The 21364-nt window shown below is 40.9% G+C and overlaps 1 protein-coding gene across 2 annotated transcripts; it reads left to right on the top strand.

Moving 5' to 3' along the window:
- Positions 1-521: 521 nt before the first annotated feature.
- On the top strand, positions 522-18258 carry CCDC126 (coiled-coil domain containing 126). Of its 2 annotated transcripts, XM_079786045.1 has the most exons (4): positions 522-758; positions 6337-6466; positions 13395-13791; positions 16525-18258. In XM_079786045.1, exons 3-4 carry the CDS (start codon positions 13554-13556, stop codon positions 16707-16709), a joined length of 423 nt encoding a protein of 140 aa, XP_079642171.1. In that variant the 5' UTR covers positions 522-758; positions 6337-6466; positions 13395-13553; the 3' UTR covers positions 16710-18258. The 2 variants fall into 2 exon arrangements, with proteins under 2 accessions (XP_079642171.1, XP_079642170.1); XM_079786044.1 differs by lacking the exon at positions 6337-6466.
- The last annotated feature ends 3106 nt before the right edge of the window (positions 18259-21364 follow it).

Raw genomic sequence — 21364 nt, 5'->3', positions numbered from 1 at the left:
GGCTAAGGACATTCAGGGACAATATATGTAGCTCACTTTTTTAAAAAAATATTTTTATTGATTTCAGAGGAAGGGAGAGGGAGAGAAACATCAATGATGCAAGGGAATCATTGATCGGCTGCCTCCTGCACACCCCACACTGGGGATGGAGCGCACAACCCGGTCAGGTTCCTAGGTGGATGCTCAACCACTGAGCCTACAGGTCACTTTAATGACTACAAAGACCTTTTGCCTCAGACCAACAGCCTTTGGAATTGTTGGTTCCCTGCTGCAGGGTCAGGAGTAAGAAGCCCACACTCCTTTCCCAGCGTCTGCCGAGAGAAAGGCAGAGTACGCCTCGATAAACCTTCTTCCAATCCGGAAGAAGGAGCGGGCCGGCCCTCCGGTTGCCACGCAACGGCGTCGTCCTGACCCGAAGTCGGTGCCTGAGGGCTCAGGGCACGTGCCGCCTCTTCTGCTTTCTGGGACTACAACTCCCACAATGCCGCGCGCCGCGGGCCGCTCGCCTCCGAAGCGGGGGAAGGGCCCGGGAGGCGGAGCGGAAGCGGAGTGCGAGGGACCCGCAGAGTAGAATCTCCACAAGCTGGGAACCAGCCTCGTCGCCGATTCCCAGTCGCGTCTTTTCTTCATCCCGACCTGGAGGCTGCTTCGCCAGCGCGGGACGCAGCTGACGCCCTCTAATCGGCTTTCGCTGCGCCGCCCAGGAGCCTGTTGGCGGCGGCGGCGGCGGCGACGGTGACAAGAAGCCCACTGGCAAGGTAATGGGGAAGGGGCAGAGGGGAGCCGGGGCGGAGGCGTCCCAGCCGGCTCGGCCCGCGTCGCTCGCGGAACCCCTCCGGCGGCGGCCGCCCCTGCTCCGTTGTGCCCCGCCCCCCGCCGCCCCCCGGCCGCGGCTGCTGGGCGTCCGAGGAGACCTGGCTTGGGGACCGGCGGCGGCGGCGGCGGGGGTCGGGGTGGGGAAGGCGGGTAGACGGCTCTTTGTCCCTGCCCCTCTGGGTCTGACAGCGCGGAGCACCGAGCGTGGCTCTGGCTGCGTGATCCGAGCGGGGCAGGCTGGGTCCCGCGGCCGCCGGCGCGGGGGTGCGCGGACCTGAGCTGCAGCGATGGAGCGGGCGCTGCAGCCGCGCTCACTTCTTTTTCTGTGTTTTGACAGCTCGGCTCTGTTCCACTTTGTCGAGGTTAGAAACGTTCACATCTGTAAGAAGTTTTTTGAGTTTATGTGAGCCACACGGAGGTTCATTGTCGGGGAGCAAAATCTCAACAGATTGATGAAATGTTCAGGGCAATGGCAGTTTTGCCACTTATTTTACATATCAGAATCAAAGGGTAAAACCTAAGGGGGTTCCATGAAATCCATTGGTGATAGGTTAGGGAGATGGGAGACAGCAAAGCAGTGAGATCTGAGATTGGGAAAAAAGTAAAATGGGTAAACACGTACTTTTATATTGGTGGTATGGGATAGGTAAAACCACAGATAACAGTAACAACGAAGGGTTCTGTGGTCTGTACTCTGATGCAGTGATTGTGCCCTGAGGGGTCTGGAAAAAAGGAAATTACCATGACATTCCAAAGGTATAATATAGTAGATGCAAAAAGACCATAGACAGGCTCAGGTAAGGGAAAGATTGACCTTTGTCAAGGAAGATAGCAAGTAGCCTAGGACAGGACCACCCTTGCTTTTAGTTAGGAAGTTTTAATTTCAGACCATCCTATGTGGTTACTTCAGGTCGCTGAGTTTGAACTTTACAATGCAGGCTTCCCCCGAGCTTCTCCGGTTTAGTGTGTGGCCCCTTTTGCTTCCACAACTTTGAGAGATAAAGTCAAGTGCGCCCCCCTCCTTAAACTGTCACAAATAATTTTTTTTGTTTTTTGTTACTCCTCACCCGAGGATATTTTCCCATTTATTTTTTAGAGAGAGTGGAAGGAGGGGGAGAGACAGAGAGGAACATCAATGTGTTTCACTCCTATTGCTTGCCCCCAGCTCGAGTCCCGGCAGCCTGCAACCAAGGTACTTGCCTTTGACCAGAATTGAACCCAGGACCCTTCAGTCCGGGGGCCCAGGCTCTATCCATTGAGCGAAACCAGCTAGGGCTCAAATGCCCCTTTTTAGCTTCCTCTTCAAAACTCACCTCCTGGGTGAGTGGTAAGGAGGAACTGAAACTACTCTCAAAAGTGTGGCTCAGAGAGCCTGGGTTCCAATCCTGAGGCCTGAGTTTTCTCATCAATCATCAAATGGCAATGAACTGCACACCTTTAAGTTATTAGGATAAGAAGTAGTATACTTACAATGCCACTAATTCTTTATTTAACAAAAAATAAATCTTTTGAATATGATACTTTCATTAGCTACACTGAAGTAGCCTCTGGATTTGTGAATTTTGTGTTTTTCTTTCTTTAATCACTATCTCTGTAGTGTTCTTCACTTTAGGCCTCGTGCACCTTAAACCTAAGCAAAGAATTTTAAAAAACATGCTGTCGCAATTTACAATGTTTTAAGATGGCTGAGAATGTTCTTAGGAAATTGATGACTCTGCTTTTCTGTGGATCAGCTTTGGACATACATACAGGGACTCCTTCACCCCCCCTCTCCCCTGCTTTGTCCTTTGCGGGATCCTTTAGAGCAGCTTAAGTGTTTTGGCGGAGTAAGCATCTGCAATCCTGACGAGGGGTTTCACCATCTTTTCAACTTCACCATCTTTTCAACCCTGTATCAACTTCTTTTTACTTCTTCTGTTCTTTCTCACTGGTTAGTCATTTCCTCCCTTTGGGATTTGTGTTTCCAAGTTGCAGTTTTTTGTTCTCAGGACAGTTGATTCAGTGTAATAATACATTTTGTAAGGAAGTGACTTGAAATATTTCACATTAGCCCCCCTTTCGTTTGAGTTGTTCTTGCACGGTTTTCTCCTAAATTTTACTGATACTGGTGATGAGTTTTTCTTCAAAGAAATCTTTATGGTCCTTAGTTGAAAAAATTTTTTCATTTAAAATGTCAGTTTTGTACTATTTTGAGTTTGAACACTACTGTGTAGTAGGTAAAATACGTCCTGAGTGATGCTCTATTTGAATGTACAGTTATAGTGGGGCCTGATGAATATTCCGTGCAATGTCTTTAGTGACAGATGTATTTAAAATTTTTCTTTCAGTAGAAAAGGAGAAATCTAACGACTGTATTTCATAAAGATAATAGAGAGCCAGAGAGTACGCAAGTGGAAAACTTAAACTGTGGGAGATGGCATATGCACATAAAGATTGCTGATTCATTTAAAAACGTGGTAAAAATACTTGTTTTGAAAGAAAAAAACGTTTCCATGTTGGTGTTATTTAGAATAGTGTAGGACAGAGGGTAATGACTACAGGAATAGGAGTCCTTGGTTCTTGTCCAGCTCTGTCACGATCTGGGTGACCTTCGGTTCCGCTGTGGTCCTCAATTTCCTCCTCTCTAAAATAGTGCGTTGGTCTGATTCCAAGGACTCTCCTAGCTCAGACTTTCCACGAGAAGGGTTTTTAGACATTCTTTCTAATGTGGAAAAAAAAAAAGGATGCAAACCTTTTTAGTCATTTGTGTCTTAGGGTGCATCTCCACGGTGAGGAAGGCAATACCTGTGAAAGATCTAGAAAGCTGCCACACACCGGAATCTCTTTATGAGCTGCATGGGCTTCCTCTGCATTGTTGACGTGCTTAGTTCCCTTCCTCCTTACTTACTGCTTGTACCTCTTTTCTTTTACTCATAGCCTCAGTTTACCTATCATGTCTGCTTCTTTGTATACAACTCTGGTTGTCAATCCCCTAGCCTAACGTCATTGTTTCTTTTTTTCTGAATTCTTTTCCCTTTTGCTCCTGCTCTCAAATCAACATTCTGGTTTTCTTAAGGGCCTCTTTTTGTCCAAGGCCTCAGGCATAGGTGCACAGTGCTAGTCTAGTCAGCTGTGGAAGGGGATGTGGGGTCACGTGGCACAAAACATGATTGGCTGAGGCTATGGGCAGGTCAGACTGTGTGACTGAAATATCCAGTGCTGCATAATGTATTTTAGATTAAAATTTGACTATGGCATAGTGACTGAGTAGTTTCCCTTTTGCCTTAACATGTTCTATTCTTAACCCTGACTCACTTTACCCAGGTTTTTCTATCTTTTCACTCTTCAGTGTTACAGCCTTCTCTCCCCTCTCCCAAACATGCCATCTAAAAATGATCTAATATCTTTAGCCCTAGCCGGTTTGGCTCAGTGGATAGAGCATTTGGCCTGTGGACCAAAGGGTCCCGGGTTCAATTCTGGTCAAGGGCGTGTATCTTGGTTGCAGGCTCCTCCCTGGCCGGGCCCTGGTTGGGGAGCGCGCAGGAGACAACGAATCAATGTGTTTCTCTCTGTTTTTCCCTCTCTCTTCCACCTCCCCTAAAAATCAATGGAAAAATAGCCTCGGGTGAGGATTAGCAAAAACAAAATAAAAATGATCTAATATCTTTAGATATGATATTTCTGTATCTCAGCTGGAATTTTAGGGTAGCTTTTCTCAAGGCAGTTCACATTTTTAATCTTACAGCTAATTAGGAGTGAATGACTGTGTCCTGTGTTAAATTCTTCCCTCCCCCCTCGCCCCCCCCCGAGATTAACCTTAGGCAATATTATGTAGAGAAAGTATTTCAGTAATTTAAGACATTTAGAAATGCCCCTTCCCCCTGAAATTACATTCCAAGATCAAATCTGTGGAGAACTTGTTTCTGAGCCTTTTTTGGAGAGAACTCTCTGAACCTCTGAGCTCTGGTGAACATACTGTCTCCTTTTTGTAATAAATATCTACTTCTCTAGCTGTAAATTTCTTAGGAGACTAATAGCGATTCTTGCAGTGTAGTACCTTTGTCTAAGTGAGAGGGTCTCTGCTTGCTAGTTGCTGATATTATTGCTGAAGGTAGTTGCTTTAGCTGTGGCCATATTGGTTCATGAAGCAGATTGCCAAAGAAATGCAGAAATGGGATTTAAAGGAGAGGTTTTTAAAATAGGATTAGACATCCATTAATGTTTTTTATGTTGCTATTGCAATGTTTACATAAAAATACAAGGAAGTATTTCAGGACTGGTAGCGTGAAATGCAGTGTTTTTAAATTTTTTTACTGCAGCCCATAACACGAGTCTTTATGTCAAGACTCCATAGATGTATAGCTCTGTCTGTGCATGTGTGTACCTGTGTATGAAAAAGATATATATAAAAATATATATCTTACCTAATAATAGACAAACATGTAAATTGACCGTACCTCCGCTACACCACCAGCCAATCAGGAGTGATATGCAAATTAACCAAACAAAGATGGCGGTTAATTTGCATACTAAGCCGCGGAGTGATGGGGGCGGGATGCTTGCGTCATCGCCATTGTGATGATGCAGGCGTTCCGCCCCACCCCCGGTTCTCAGGGCCTCTGGCAGCGTGGGAAGGAGGGCCCAGAGCGGAAAGAGGCGGCTCCCAGAGCGAAAAGAGGCGGCTCCGGGGCCTGAGTGGAAAGGGGCTGGGCCGGATTGGAAAGGCGGTGCCAGCAGCCAGGGAAAGGAAAGCCCATTCCAGCACGAATCTTCGTGCATCGGGCTTCTAGTTTATATGTAAACAGAAAGAAAAGTTTTGCAAAATGAAATCTGTAGTGGGCGCAGTCTACTCTGATGATTTCTATTTTATCTTGTTTTTTAAACAAGTGCCAGTTGCAAACTATTAAGTTGATTTTGTTTCTTGGTTTTGGAAAATATTGGAGTCCTGGGTTGAAAGTTTGGATGCCTCATTTTCCCCTTTTGTTTGATGTTGGGTAGTCACTTCTCTTTGTGCATCACATTATGTTTATGAGAGTGTTCTAGTTTAAATATTCACTGATTATCTGTCTTTATTTGTCCTTAGTAATAATGTTAGATTAATATATTTGTCCTGGCTAGGGAGAAACCACTGACAATTTGCTTAAATATCTAGTTGTTTGATGTTTGCTATTTGGCAAGTGACATAGTAAAACTTAAACCAGATCTTTGGAGCTTTACAGGTCTCCACAGGTCTTGCAAATTGGAGTGGGGACGTTAAGTCCAGTAATAAATATAAAAATAAGGAAAATAATTTCCCCAGGTTCTTTGTTTTTGATATGTTTGTGTTCTTTAACAAGGAATATTTTAGAGTTTGAAAACATTAAATTAAAAATGCTTAATAACAATGATAAATTAACATGACAGTGGATTGCTACCTAGACTTTATTCCACACTCCATCTTGCCACTGCCCCTTTCATATTAGAAAACACCAATAAGAATACATTTTTCTGTGTAAAGATCACCATATTAAATCATTATTGTTCCTGTATATTTCCAAACAGCAACTGTCATTCTCATAAGGAAGGGGAACACAACGCTTTCTTCTGTTCACTTTGGATGATTTCTGCAAACAGGACATTCCATGCTGGGGATTGGGATCCCTCTCATTCTCATTGGTTTGTGCTGAGAAGGGTAAGAGTAAGGAATTTACTGTCTGCTCCCAAGATTCTGGTCAGAAAAGAATTCTAAAAGTTTTAGTTGAAAGGTAATTGGAACCAGACTTTGTACTTCCTCTTCTTTCTCAGATCAGAACTCCGGTCTTCCTTGACCTTACACCTCCTCTAGACTCCCCAGACGTTCTCACATTGTCCTGCTTATTTTCTCCATAGCAATTTACAGGCTGAAATTAGTTTGTTTCTGTGTTTGCTTGTTTATTGTCCTACTTCTACTAAAGTATATTCTCCAGAAGAACAAGGATCCTGTCTTACCTCGTGTCACCTTTTACATCTCCAGTTTCTGCCACATAGTAGGTGCTTTAAATAAATGTTGTGAGTGAACAAGTGAGCAAAATGAATGAATAAACCAAGTTCTTTCATGCTTTAAATGAAACTGCATGTGGTAAAGGCTGTGTTGAGCCTAGGCCTTTATGCATCCTCCCCTCAGTTCCTTCTCCTCAAGTTCTTTTTTTTGAAAACGTGTTCTTTCTTCTTAGTGTGTTTGCTGGTCATGGTGAAGTTGTCTACATCCAGAAGACCTTGTATTTATCTTTGTTTTACTTCATATCTTTTCTATTGTCGTATTTTGCCTATGGAAAAAAACACAAAGGTCTAAGATTGCTTAAATCCTTTTTGTAGCAACTTTGTAATACTTTGATTTATGTGAATAAAGCATATTTGAAACTTAAATGTGCCAACTAGATAATTGAATGAATAGCACAAGTTATATATCTTAAGAATTTTGAGATCATTGCTCTAAACTGCCATTACTATTTTCTGGTTATATTCTTTTTAAAAAAATATATATCATTGATTTTTTATAGAGAGGAAGGGAGAGGGATAGACTTAGAAACATCGATGAGAGAGAAACATCAACCAGCTGCCTCCTGCACACCCCCTACTGGGGATGTGCCTGCAACCTAGGTACATGCCCTTGACCGGAATCGAACCTGGGACCCTTGAGTCCGCAGGCCGATGCGCTATCTGCTGAGCCAAACCGGTTAGGGCTTCTGGTTATATTCTTTTAAAGCAAAGAATAACAAGCTTCACTTAATGTTACTACTCATTTAGTGGAGGCAAGGGAGGTAGTGTGGTATAGAGAAAAACCTAATAGTGAATTAGGACCTGTGTTCTGGACAGTACAATTTTTCCCACAAACTGATTGTGTCATTTTAGGCAAGACACTTAACATTTCTGGGGGTTAGTTTCTTCATCTGAAAGATGAGGGAATTGGATTAGATTTCTTCCCAGGTTCTTCCAACGTAGAAATGGATAATTGAAAATACTTTAGTTTTATCTCAAAATTTCTGTCTCCTCTGTCCCTTCGCACCCAAAAAGCATTGCAGGGAAGTTATATTGCTGCTTGGGAGGAGGTGGGGTTAGGCTCCAGGATGTGTTCCAAGTGAACTATAAGGCATCTCTGCTGATGGTTCACCAGGCTCTGTGGGATTTGTGGCAGCAGTGTAGGGCATGTTACCCTTAAGGGACCTGAGACTTAAGGAGACAGGGCTCACATGTGATTGGATGACACCATGTGTAAAATCAGTTGGTATAAAGTAATGTGCCATGAGAGTTAGAAGATGAACATGGGTTAGAGTAAGCTAATGAGGTTTTGAAATTATTTTGACTAAGATAGCATTTAAACAGATACGCTAGTCTCATTTTGGGCTATTTGGAAGATGAACTGTTCTCATCACCATCGTGATGTTAGGTCATCTTTTAGGACTGGTAATTAATAAATTAATTAACTTATTCTTTTTTTTAAGCAAATAACATATATTAATAACAATGGATTACTTCCAAACAAACTTTTTTTATGTTATTTATTTATTTTTTTAATCCTCACCCAAGGATATTTTTACATTGATTTTAGAGAGAGTGGAAGAGAGAGAGACAGAGAGAAATATCGATGTGAGAGAAACACATCAATTGGTTGCTTCCTGCATGTGCCCTGACGAGGGCCTGGGCCAGGGAGGAGCCTGCAACCAAGGTACATGCCCTTGACTGGAATTGAACCCGGGACTGAAGGGTTCACAGGCCGACACTCTATCTTCTGAGCCAAACTGGCTAGATCTTAATTCTTTTTTTAAAAAAAGTATTTTATTGATTTCATAGAAGAAGGGAGAGAGAGAGAGAGATAGAAACATTAACATTGATCAGTTGCCTCCTGCATGCTCCCTGACTGGGAAACGAACCTGTGACCTCCTGGTGCATAGGTTGATGCTCAACCACTGAGCCACACCGGCCAGGCTTATTTTTATTATTTAAAAAACAGTGTGAAAGCACTTATGCTAAGAAATAAGTTTCTAAGGCAAGAACATAGTTTCCCCTAGTACAGTGATGGGCAACCTTTTGAGCTTGGTGTGTCAAACTTCGCCAAAAAACTGAGCATAACTTGGGTAGTGTGTCACTTTGAGGAAAAAACATTATTTCGCGATATTTATAGTTTAAATAACATAAATGTATAATTGTTATATATAATTGTATTTAATAAACCTCAGCGGCCGCGTGTCATCAGAAATGGCTACGCGTGTCAGTGCTGACACGCGTGTCATAGGTTCGCTATCACTGCCCTAGTACCTAGTATATACTGCCCCAGTAAATATCTGTTAAGCTGTGACATGTATTTTTTGACTCCAGGTATATTTCTACCTAAAGACTATACTCCATTAAGCATAATTAAATATTACATAAATTATATAAATTTAATTTAAATACATTTAAAAATTAAATTTATTGGGGTAGCATTGGTTATAACATTATACAAGTTTCAAGTGTACAGTTCTATAATACATCATTTGTATGCTCACCACCCAAAGTGTGGTTTCCTTCTGTCACCATATACGTATTTGAACCCCTTTACCTTCTTCATCCTCTCCCCAGCCGTTGAAGAATTTTCTTCACTAGAGACTTTGGTGATTCATACAAGTTATTACTCTTCAGGTTTTTCTAGATGCCGTAATTATCATCACCTTTCTCTTTTTTAAAAAATTGAAGTATAACCTTTTCTTTTTTCTTTAAATTATAAAAATACATACCTGTATCATTTAAAATTTAGAATTGTAAATTTGAAAATATTTTTAAAAATTAACCTGTTTTAACACTTGTCATTATTTCTGGCAAGTATTAAACTTAGATGTATAAACTTAGAACTTATTATTATTTTCTTTTTTAAAATTTTTTATTGATTAAGGTATTACATATGTGTCTTTTTCCCCTCATGAACCCCCCAACCGCCTGCTCGTGCCCTCACCCCCTAGTGTCTGTGTCCATTGGTTAGGCTTATATGCATGCATACAAGTCCTTTGGTTGATCTCTCCCCCTTCCTCCCACCCTCCCCTGCCTTCCCTCTGAGGTTTTTTTTTTTATATATATATTTTATTGATTTTTTACAGAGAGGAAGAGAGAGGGATAGAGAGTCAGAAACATCGATGAGAGAGAAACATCGATCAGCCGCCTCCTGCACACCCCCTACCGGGGATGTGCCCGCAACCAAGGTACATGCCCTTGACCGGAATCGAACCTGGGACCCTTGAGTCCGCAGGCCGATGCTCTATCCACTGAGCCAAACCGGTTTCGGCCCCTCTGAGGTTTGATGGTCTGATTGATGCTTCTCTGTCTCTGGATCTGTTTTTGTCCATCAGTTTATGTTGTTCTGACTGACTTATTTCGCTTAGCATAATGCTCTCCAGGTCCATCCATGCTGTTGCAAATGGTAGGAGTTCCTTCCTTTTTACAGTAGCATAGTATTCCATTGTGTAGATGTACCACAGTTTTTTAATCCACTCATCTGCTGATGGGCACTTAGGCTGTTTCCAAATCTTAGCTATGATAAATTGTGCTGCTATGAACATAACAGGGGTGCATATATCCTTTCTGATTGGTGTTTCTAGTTTCTTGGGATATATTCCTAGAAGTAGGATCACTGGGTCAAATGGAAGTTCCATTTTTAGTTTTTTGAGGAAACTCCACAGTGGCTGCAACAGTCTGCATTCCCACCAACAGTGCACGAGGGTTCCTTTTTCTCCGCATCCTCGCCAGCACTTGTCATTTGTTGATTTGTTGATGATAGCCATTCTGACAGGTGCGAGATGGTACCTCATTGTCATTTTGATTTGCATTTCTCGGATGATTAGTGAGTTTGAGCATGTTTTCATATGTCTCTTGGCCTTCTGTATGTCCTCTTTCGAAAGGTGTCTAGGTCCGTTGCCCATTTTTTTATTGGATTGTTTATTTTCCTGTTGTTAAGTTGTATGAGTTCCCTGTAAATGTTGGAGATTAAACCCTTATCGGAGATAACATTGGTAAATATGTTCTCCCATGCAGTGGGCTTTCTTGTTGTTTTGTTGATGGTTTCTTTTGCTGTGCAGAAGCTTTTAATTTTGATGTCCCATTGGTTTATTTTCTCTTTAGTTTCCATTGCCCTAGGAGCGGTATTGGTGAAGAAATTGCTTCGGCGTATGTCTGAGATTTTGCTGCCTGTGGATTCCTTTAAGATTTTTATGGTTTCCCATCCTATGTCTTAAGTCCTTTATCCATTTTGAGTTTATTTTTGTGTATGGTGTAAGTTGGTGGTCTAGTTTCATTTTTTTTTGCATGTATCTGTTCAATTTTCCCAACATCATTTATTGAAGACACTGTCTTGACTCCATTGTACGCTCTTGCGTCCTTTGTCAAATATTAATTGAGCATAGTGGTTTGGTTCGATTTCTGGGTTCTCTATTCTATTCCATTGATCAATATGTCTGTTCTTGTGCCAGTACCAGGCAGTTTTGAGACCAGTGGCTTTGTAGTATAGCTTGAAATCTGGTACTGAGATCCCATCTACTTTGTTCTTCTTTCTCAGGATTGCTGCAGCAATTTGGGGTCTTTTTTTATTCCAGATGAATTTTTGGAAAGTTCGTTCTAGGTCTGTGAAATATGCTGATGGTATTTTAATGGGGAGTACATTGAATCTGTAGATTGCTTTGGTTAGTATGGACATTTTAATGATATTGATTCTACCAATCCATGAACATGGTATGTTCTTCCATCTGTTTATGTCTTCCTCTATCTCTTTTTTTCAGTGTCCTGTAGTTTTCCCAGTACAGGTCTTTTACCTCCTTAGTTAAGTTTATTCCTAGGTATCTTAATTTTTTTGGTGCAATGGTAAATGGGATTGTAAATGGTGTATAAAAATGCCATATATTTCTGGGCGTTAATTTTGTATCCTGCTACATTGCAGAATTCATTTATTATGACTTATTTTTAATCTTAGGATTAATGCTTCTTAAGATTCTCTAATTGCCATTAGTAATATCTTCTAGTGACATTTTCAAATATTGGCACACTTACTTAAATTGTAGTGTGTTTTTTTTTTTTAAGTCAGACAGGTATTTTGATTTTCCAGTGTTTTATTTTTCCTCATTTCTAACTTTAAGTTTGGCATCTACTTTTTTTTTTTTTTTAACGAACAGGAGGAATAGTTTTTGGACATTTAGATTGGTGACCTGTTTTTTTTTTTTTAATTTCTTTATTGATTAAGGTGTCACATATTTGTCCTCATCCCCCCATTCCCATCCCACACCCCTCCCCATGGATGCCCCAACCCTCTGTTGAACTTAAGCATTGGTTAGGCTCATATGCATGCACACAAGACCTTTGGTTGATCTCTCCCCCCTCCCCCCACCCTCCCCTATCCTCCCTCTGAGGCCCGATAGTCCGATCGATGCCTCCTTGTTTCTGGTTCTGTTCTTGTTCATCAGTCTATGTTGTTCATCATTTCCCCTAGATGAGTGAAATCATGTGTCACTAGAGATATACTTATAAGAATTGAATGTGCGACGAGCAATAATAGTTATGCTGACAGGCAAATGAATCAGTCTGTAGTGAGTTTCTTTCTGGACCAACAGTTCTTTTGAGACCCAATATCAATGTCCACCAGTTCCTTATGAGTACATGTCGGCACTGACCCCTCAGCTCTGGATGGTGGACAAATGGTGGTAATGCAGGTCCGACTCCCTCTGGTTTGGTCTCGGCCGGACCCAGGGGCACGGCTTCACCCGGATCCAGGGGCCCACGGCCTCACCTGGACCCAGGGCCAGGCTCACCCAGATCCAGGGGCACACGGCCTCGCCCAGACCCAGGATTCAGCTTCATCCGGTCCCAGGGGCGTATGGCCTCACCCGGACCCAGGGGCGCGTGGCCTCTCCCGGGCCCGAGATCCAGCCTCACCCGGATCCAGGGGCACGTGGCCTCACCCGGACCCAGGGGCGCGTGGCCTCTCCCAGACCCAGGGTCGCGTGGCCTCACCCGGATCCAGGGGCCCACGGCCTCACCCGGACCCGGGACCCAGGCTCACCCGGATCCAGGGGCCCACGGCCTCACCCGGACCCGGGACCCAGGCTCACCCGGATCCAGGGGCCCACGGCCTCACCCGGACCCGGGACCCAGGCTCACCCGGATCCAGGGGCCCACGGCCTCACCCGGACCCGGGGCCAGGCTCACCCGGATCCAGGGGCCCACGGCCTCACCCGGACCCGGGGCCAGGCTCACCCGGATCCAGGGGCCCACGGCCTCACCCGGACCCGGGGCCTGGTGACCTGTTTTGAATAGACTGAAATCTCCTATAAATCTTACATTCATAATTTTAGTTACAAATGACAAGAAGTCATTCTAGAATTTTATGATTATGATGGTATTTTAAAGAGATATTTTCAATGAATCGACATTTCTGTTTTAAATTTTTGAAGAGCTATGTAAAGGAAACTGATAAAGATCTGAAAGTTTGCTGAGTGGTGGAGAAAGTTGGCAAAGAAGATGATATAGTTCCAAATTAAAACTATTTATAGAAATTCTTCTTAAATCTGTCATTGTTTATTCTGTTACTGATACAGGTTATGACTAATGGCCTTTTTTCTTCTCAGTTTTACAGAGGAAATTGAGAGTTGGAGGCAATCTTGTTCAAGATGAAGAATATACCATATTAGCAGAGGAGGAGGGAATATTTTTCCCCTTCAAAAATCTTGATTGGTGGCTTGCCTTTAGTTACCACTTTACAGCTTAGTCTGTTTGCTTCAGGAGAAATGATTTTTGCAATCTCCAGAAAAAATATGTCCCAGAAATTGAGTTTACTGTTGCTTGTATTTGGATTCATTTGGGGATTGATGTTACTGCACTATACTTTTCAACAACCAAGACATCAAAGCAGTGTCAAGTTACGTGAACAAATACTAGATTTAAGCAAAAGATACGTTAAAGCTCTAGCAGAGGAAAATAAGAACACAATGGATGTTGAGAATGGCGCTTCGATGGCAGGATATGGTAAGTTAATGTAGACTATTTCTAGTTTTCTCCTCTTGAACCTATCCTGATTTAAAGATAGTCATGGAATGCATACAAGCCTAACCAATGGTTGGGGACAACAGGGGCGTGGGGGCATCCGTGGGGAGGGGTGGGGGATGGGAATGGGGAGATGAGGACAAATATGTGACACCTTAATCAATAAAGAAATTAAAAAATTAAAAAAAAATAAAGATAGTCATGGAAAAAGAGACAAAATAAAGATAGTCAGGGAAGTCTAACTCTACTTAGTGCATAGGCCTTTACAAATAATGTTTTCTTCGCTTTTTATTATGAAAAATTCAATTGTACTGAAAAAGAAATAATATGATATTCATATATCCATCACTTTAATAATTATTAATATTTTGTAGTATTATGTCTAATTCTTTTTTAAAATACATTTTTATTGATTTCAGAGTAGACGGGAGAGAGAGAGACATAGAAACATCAATGATGAGAGAGACTCATTGATCGGCTGCTCCTGCACACCCCCAACTGGGGATTGAGCCTGCAACCCGGGTATATGCCCTTGACCAGAATTGAACCCGGGACCCTTCAGTTCGCAGGCTGACGCTCTATTTACCGAACCAAACCAGTGAGGGCCCTGAGACATCTTATTAATATAAACTATCAGGTGTAGTCACAGGGGCCCACCATGAGTAACAAAGTCTCTTTACCACTCAGGAAATTCCAAGTGTTTAGAGCTACCTCCCAGGAATCCGTGGTAAAGGCCAGCTAATTCTTTATTTTACAATGTATTGTATTCTTTGGGGAATCCCGAATCTTAGTGTATTTAGGTTTTCCCTCTTGACCTAGTCAAATTCCCTAGAGTATAGGTCTCCCAAGTGTTCTGGGACCTGAGTGAGAGGAAAAGACCGGGGAGGAGGGGTAGCCTCAGCACTTACTGTGTAAACTTCCGCTACGCCCCCAGTGTTCAGTGTGGTCCCCAGGTCTGCAGCTTACTAGCCTCAGAACATACATGAGATTTTTTGCAATGGGGAGGGGCTGTTGCCCAGTTTTGGAGTGGTATAAAGACTTTAGGAATCAAATTGCTTTATAAATGTTCATCTAGTCCTGTTTTTTTTAAAAAATTGTATTTTTATTGATTTCAGAGAGGAAGTGAGAGATAGAAACATCAGTGATGAGAGGGAATCATTGATTGGCTGCCTCCTGCATGCCCCCTACTGGGGACCGAGCCCACAACCCGGGCTTGTGCCCTTGACCGGAATCAAACCTGGGACCCTTGAGTCCACAGGCCGACACTCTATACACTGAGCCAAACCGGCTAGGGCTAGTCCTGTTTTAATTCCTTCTTTACCCTTGTTTTTATTGGTACTTGGTACTGGGCCTTTTAGGGTGGGGTTCGAAGGAGAAAATCAAATTACTTCTTGGTATTTTTCCTCTTTTAAGATCCAACTTTTTCAGGTCTGCTAAGTCAGTTAGTGCTCATCTGCTTTTCAGCTTCTGGATTTTTGTTGCTATTGTCTCCTCTTGTTATCTTTGGCCTCCTGGGTTTAAAAAAGAAAAAAAGAAAAAGAGAAAAAACACCTTCATTGTTTTGGTGGCTATTCAGAGTCATCAGAGGTTAAATGCCTTTGTTCAGTTTACCATCTTTATCTGGGAATGCCCTAGACACTTACCATTTTTTCTTCTCCCTCTTTTGATGTTTTTTTATGAAGTGATGAGGGTCAAATATAGGTGACTAGAGTTGAAGGAGTTGGCATAAATTGAGAGTGGTGTACTTGTGGCAGATGTAGATGCAGGTTATATTGTTTTGCATTCTGCTTAGTCCAGCAATGAAGAAGCAGTTCTTCTGGAACAAGAGAAATACTTGAAAACAAAATTCATTCTACTTGAGCAAAATAACTGTGATATTTTGAAAAGTAGAGCTGTCTATGCTATGCTGCCCAGCTTTGTATAACAACTCAGTTTTATTTTTATATATTTTTTAAAATATATTTTATTGATTTCTTACAGAGAGGATGGGAGAGCGATAGAGAGTTAGGAACACCGATAAGAGAGAAACATCGATCAGCTGCCTCCTGCACACACCCCACTGGGGATGTGCCCGCAACCAAGGTACATGCCCTTGACCGGAAACGAACCCGGGACCCCTCAGTCCCCAGGCCGACACTCCATCCACTGAGCCAAACCAGCCAGGGCTAACAACTCAGTTTTAAAAGCAAAAATGAGACCCTCTACACCTGATATTTTATAAACTGTGTGTTTTAAAAATATATTTTTATTGATTTCAGAGAGGAAGGAAGAGGGAGAGAGAGATAGAAATATCAATGACGAGAAAGAAACATCGATTGGCTGCCTCCTGCATGCCCACTGCTGAGGATTGAGCCTGCAACCTGGGCATGTGCCCTGACCAGGAATCAAACCATGACCTCCTGGTTCATAGGTCGACCCTCACCATTGAGCCACACTGGTTGGGTGGGATTAACTTTTTAACCAGACTTTAAATCTGTTTTATTGCACTGGAAAAGTGAGAGTTCCCCCCATATTTATAACACTGAAATTCCCTTAAGAAGCTCTGATGCTATTGATTACAATAATTAGGCCTTTTCTATTTGTGGTCTGAGTGCTTTCTCTCTAGTATATTTTCTTTCAGATGACTTAATAATACTCACTTTTTCCCTCAAACTATGAAAACACAAATATTAATGCTACTGTTTAATATGGTTTATTTTGATTTTCCCCCCCTAGCGGATCTAAAAAGAACAATTGCTGTCCTTTTGGATGACATTTTACAGCGGTTGGTGAAACTAGAGAACAAAGTTGACTATATTGTTGTGAACGGCTCAGCAACCAACACTACCAATGGTACTAGTGGGAACCTGGTGCCAGTAACCACGAACAAAAGGGTTAATGCATTCGGCAACATTAGATAACAGTTAAAGATCACCTTGTGCTGCTGCATCCCCATGGGTTAGATCCGAGGACAGAAAAGCTTTTAAACTGCTGGCTAGGATAGAGTAATACTTTGCAAATACTCTGCATTTTCAAGGAATATGCTGGAATCATGGAACTCTTATTCTGTATATACATTTTTAAAAGTTATTAGTTTGCTTTCAGGCAAGGCTCTTCAATGCTGAACTGTACCCTTAAAGGGAATTTGGTAACATGGTTGATGTGGTATGCAGATAGGTGATCTTTATGGAAACCTTTTGTGTTTGAGGTCAAGCTGAAATAAAAACACTGAAAGACATGGCTTCATTTCTAGAAAATATTTATTTAAATATATAACATGTTTTTCAGACAAGTGAAGAATATTGTTATTGAATCATTCTGTCATTTGTTCTCAATATATATAAACTTAGACTGATACTATTAAAAAGTGTGCTTATTTCCAGTACTATATTTTGTTACTCAGATTATGAGCAGAGCAAGGAAGTATAATGTTGAAAATAATGTTTTGAAATCATGACCCAAAGAATGTCTTCATTTGCACTATCCTTCAGAATAACTGAAGGTTAATTATTGTATATTTTTAAAAATTACATTTGTATGAGAATATTCTTGAAATGGGTAGTAGCCACTGTCTGTAACCTATTAACATTGGGACAATTAAAGAACATTAAGATAGTAATTTCAAATCTCATATGTAACATTTTCTTACATGTATTCTGAAAACAAATGATATTTTTATGATGAGATAAAAATAAGTATTAAAAGTTTAACCCGTTGAGTGTCTATGCTGTCAGGGAAGCACATTATTTCCATATTTGGATAATTTTGCCTTTATGTTGGCAGGGGAAGGGAGATGGAGATATTCGTGAGACTGGGGCTCTCAAAGACTTTAGCCAGATGCATAGATGTATAAAGGTATTTGTGCTACATTAAATTGCTTGGAAAATGTTAACATTATATAAGAGTATCCTGCTTTATGAAATTTTGGATTTGTATAATAGATACATTAGATGTTCATTTTATGTAATGACCACTTAAGATAATTAAAAACATTTAAGATATAATTTAAATTATGAAGATTGACTCTTCTTTCAGGAAAACAGTTAATGTATATAGCACAGAAGATCCTAATCTTGGGTAATTCTAGCATAGAGCAAAGGACACCTTTATTTAAATGTCCCTTGTAGCAGATTTAATTGCCATATGGTGCCCTATATTTCATAGTATTTATTCTCTATAATAACTGCCAAGTGCAGCTAGCTTCTAGATTTAGACTATATTGAATTTAGTTTTGGATATTACATTGTTCATTATTGCAATATGCTACCACACATAGTAGCAATAATTAAAATAAGTATGAAAAAAATTTCATGAAAGGGAGCTTTCCAAACTTTCTCTGTACTCTATGTGAAGAAATGAATTATATACCATTGCCAAGTGAAGTTTGGAATAATTGTTCTGTCTTTCTTATTAGATGTGGACATTTTATTTTTGTTTTTTGTTTTCAGGGATGAAATAAAATGTATTATTTGTACTTACAAAGTGTTATCATAAGTTTTGTTCTTTACTGGTGATTGTGCATTTAATAACTGCTTAATGATTAAAAGGAATCTTAGAAAATTTGGGTTTGTTCCACCAACTTGAGATAACTTTTTCAGAAGAGGGAAGTGGATGGCTGTCTTGTTTAGGATAGGAGAGACAGTGCAAGGGTCATAGGAACAGGTCTGAGGACTGTGATCGAAGGCAGTTTCCTAGGTTTCGTACCCACAAGTTGAAGTTTATTAAGTTTTTGTAAGTCATGCCTTAGTATTTATATCTCAGTTAATCTTCATTGGTTATTAGCACGTAAGACATCACTAAAGATACTAAAAACTTTCAAATTTATTTCAGAGTATCTTTGAGTTTACTTTAAAAAGCAATTTAAACATTTTACATAGTTGATGATGATAACTTGGGTCTCATTTGTCTTTCAAAAAACACCTAGGTAATTGGCTCGATTAAGTAGATTATAAAGGCTTAAGTCTGTCTCTCTTTTTTTTTAATCCTCACCAAAAGATATGTTTTTATTGATTTTAGAGAGAGAGGAAGGAATATAGAGGGAAACATTGATGTGAGAGAGAAACATCGACCAGCCGCCTCCTGTATGCACCCTTACCTAGGATTGAACCCGCAACTCAGGTATGGGCCCTGACCGGGAATCAAACCCATAATCTTTTGGTGTATGGGACCATGCTCCAACCAACTGAGCCACCTGGCCAGAGCTCAAGTCTGTCTTTTTAATGATAACCATATTCTTCCATATTTTGATTTAGAGAATCTGCCTCAGCTCATTTAATTATTTCTCTGAAACCTGAAGTGTTAACAGCTTACAGAGGAGCCTCTGACTTGCATCTTACGCTTAGATGCAAACCAAGTTCTTTTTTACACCACTTGGAGCTGCATAGCTTTCAGTGTAGTTACAGTGTCCCCCCCCCCCCTTTTTTTTTTTTTTTAGAGAAATGTTTATCTGAAAAGGGGACATGATATATTGAAAGAGACAAAAACAAAGGAGTTAATTGAAACTATTTTTTAATACTTGAAATCTCTTAATGATTCTTAACAACTTTTGGTTGGAGGAATGGTAGGGTTCATCTTTTGTGAGAGCTCAAGAGATAGGGAGAGAAGAGGAATAACTGAAAGTGAAAATTAGGATATACAGAAAAGCAAAATGTGGGGAAAAAATCCAAAATTTTTTTTACCCAGGGATAACTGCTGTTGACATTTTAGTATATAAATGTGGATCTGATTTCCCCTTCTGACACTCTTCATCAAGTTCTCATTGCTACTTAAAATCCAGCATTCTCACTGTGGCCTCAAAAGCCTAATTTGCTCCTGATTGTCTTGTAACCTTGTACCAACCTCCTCCTCCTTAATTCCTCTCCAGCCATGTTGACTTTTTCTTCCTAGGGCATACCAAACATGTTTTTGCATCAGCAGCTTCAAACCTCATATTTCTCCATTTGTAACTCTTATTCCCAGATAGCTTCATGGTTCCCTCCCTCACATTCAGATGCTCAAATGGTACTTCTTTTTAAAAATATATATATTTTATTGATTTTTTACAGAGAGGAAGGGAGAGGGATAGAGAGTTAGAAACATCGATGAGAGAGAAACATCAATCAGCTGCCTCCTGCATACCCTCTACTGGGGATGTGCCTGCAACCAATGTACATGCCCTTGACCGGAATCGAACCTGGGACCCTTGAGTCTGCAGGCCAACACACTATCCACTGAGCCAAACCGGCTAGGGCTCAAATGGTACTTCTTAAGGAAAGTTGTCTTGGACCACCTGCCTAAAATGGCATACCTCTAACATCCTTACCTCTAACATTCTTACCCTTTTTCCTTTTTTTTCACAGTTGTGGTATATATAACATTAAATTGTATATTAATTTTTTTTCCTGATGCTTCTTAGAATATGAGCTCCAGGAAGGCAAGAACTTCATTTCATTCACTGTAAAACCTGGGCATATACAACATGTCTGACACAGCATAGGTGCCTGATGAATATTCGTTAAAATGAGTTACTAAACCATTCTACACTTTCTGCTTTGTGCATCTATACCTTTATTTATATTTTTAAAATTTACACTATATGTTCTTTTTGTGCAACCTATCATGATCTTCTTTACATTACTTAAACGGTTATTCTGTTATTCTGGTTATGTCACAGTTGATAATCATCTTTCACTCGGTTAGGCATTTTGGTTGCAGATAAAAGATTTAGACCTAGGTGTGGAACAAGTCTAAGGCCTGTCCTCTTCCTCTTATGTTATGCTAGATGATCATCCTCAAACCTTGTTTAATGACATGAGCAGCAGGCCAGACGCATACTGCATAGTCGGAAAAAGACTGGGAACACATTGTACAGTGGCTCATCCATAATTGGATTAGAGAGCTGGGCGGGGATTGGTCAGTGGTCAGACTTGTGCTTAATCAGATCAAGTTTGTCAATGAATCAGTAATATTTGTGTACATTAAAATAAGGCAGTTAAGCCATAAAGATTTTTTAAAAAATTAAGAGTGTTTTAGATTTTACCAATACCAGCATCTCTTAAACATTTTTTTTCTGAGTGAGTTTAGGATCTCCAGTGAGGCCTTACTAGGTCAAGTGTAACTTCACATTGCTTCTAAGTGTTGATTAGCAGCATCATTCCTGTGAATAAACCATTATTTTTCATTTAACTTTCTTGGATGCTTACATCATCACCCATTTACACTATCTTTAGTATCTACCAATTTTTTTAGGCAAAGAAATAAACCATGATTGTGAGGAGTCTTTTTAGGTTGGTGGTAGTGGGCGGGGAGGTGCTATGGTAGATAGGATATCAGGGCTTGAGGAAATGAAACATTTTGAACCACCAGTGCTTAGGAATTTACACATAACATTAGGTTATGCTTAATTTTGATATAAATGTGTTTTGTTTGCTTGCTTGCTTGTCATCTTCATGAATTTGAAACGGAGGGGGAAAGTACCTTTACTCTTTTCTTCACATTTGAACTGGGAGTCTGAAAGCCTTGACTGATGGCTGGAGCCGGAGGGCACAGCTCCGCCAGGTAAGGAAGGCCTCTGGCCCTGCCTCCTGGAGCAGGGCTA

This window comes from Cnephaeus nilssonii, assembly GCF_951640355.1.
Source record: "Cnephaeus nilssonii genome assembly, chromosome: 12".
NCBI classification, from domain to species: domain Eukaryota; kingdom Metazoa; phylum Chordata; class Mammalia; order Chiroptera; family Vespertilionidae; genus Cnephaeus; species Cnephaeus nilssonii.
This window is presented reverse-complemented; position numbering and strand designations above follow the sequence as displayed.

Bases quoted from the DNA above. Each gene is read 5' to 3' on its own strand.
- CCDC126 (XM_079786044.1), top strand. From the start codon at position 13,554: ATGATTTTTGCAATCTCCAGAAAAAATATGTCCCAGAAATTGAGTTTA. The intron at 13,792-16,524 runs GTAAGTTAATGT...TTCCCCCCCTAG, and splicing joins CGCTTCGATGGCAGGATATG to CGGATCTAAAAAGAACAATT.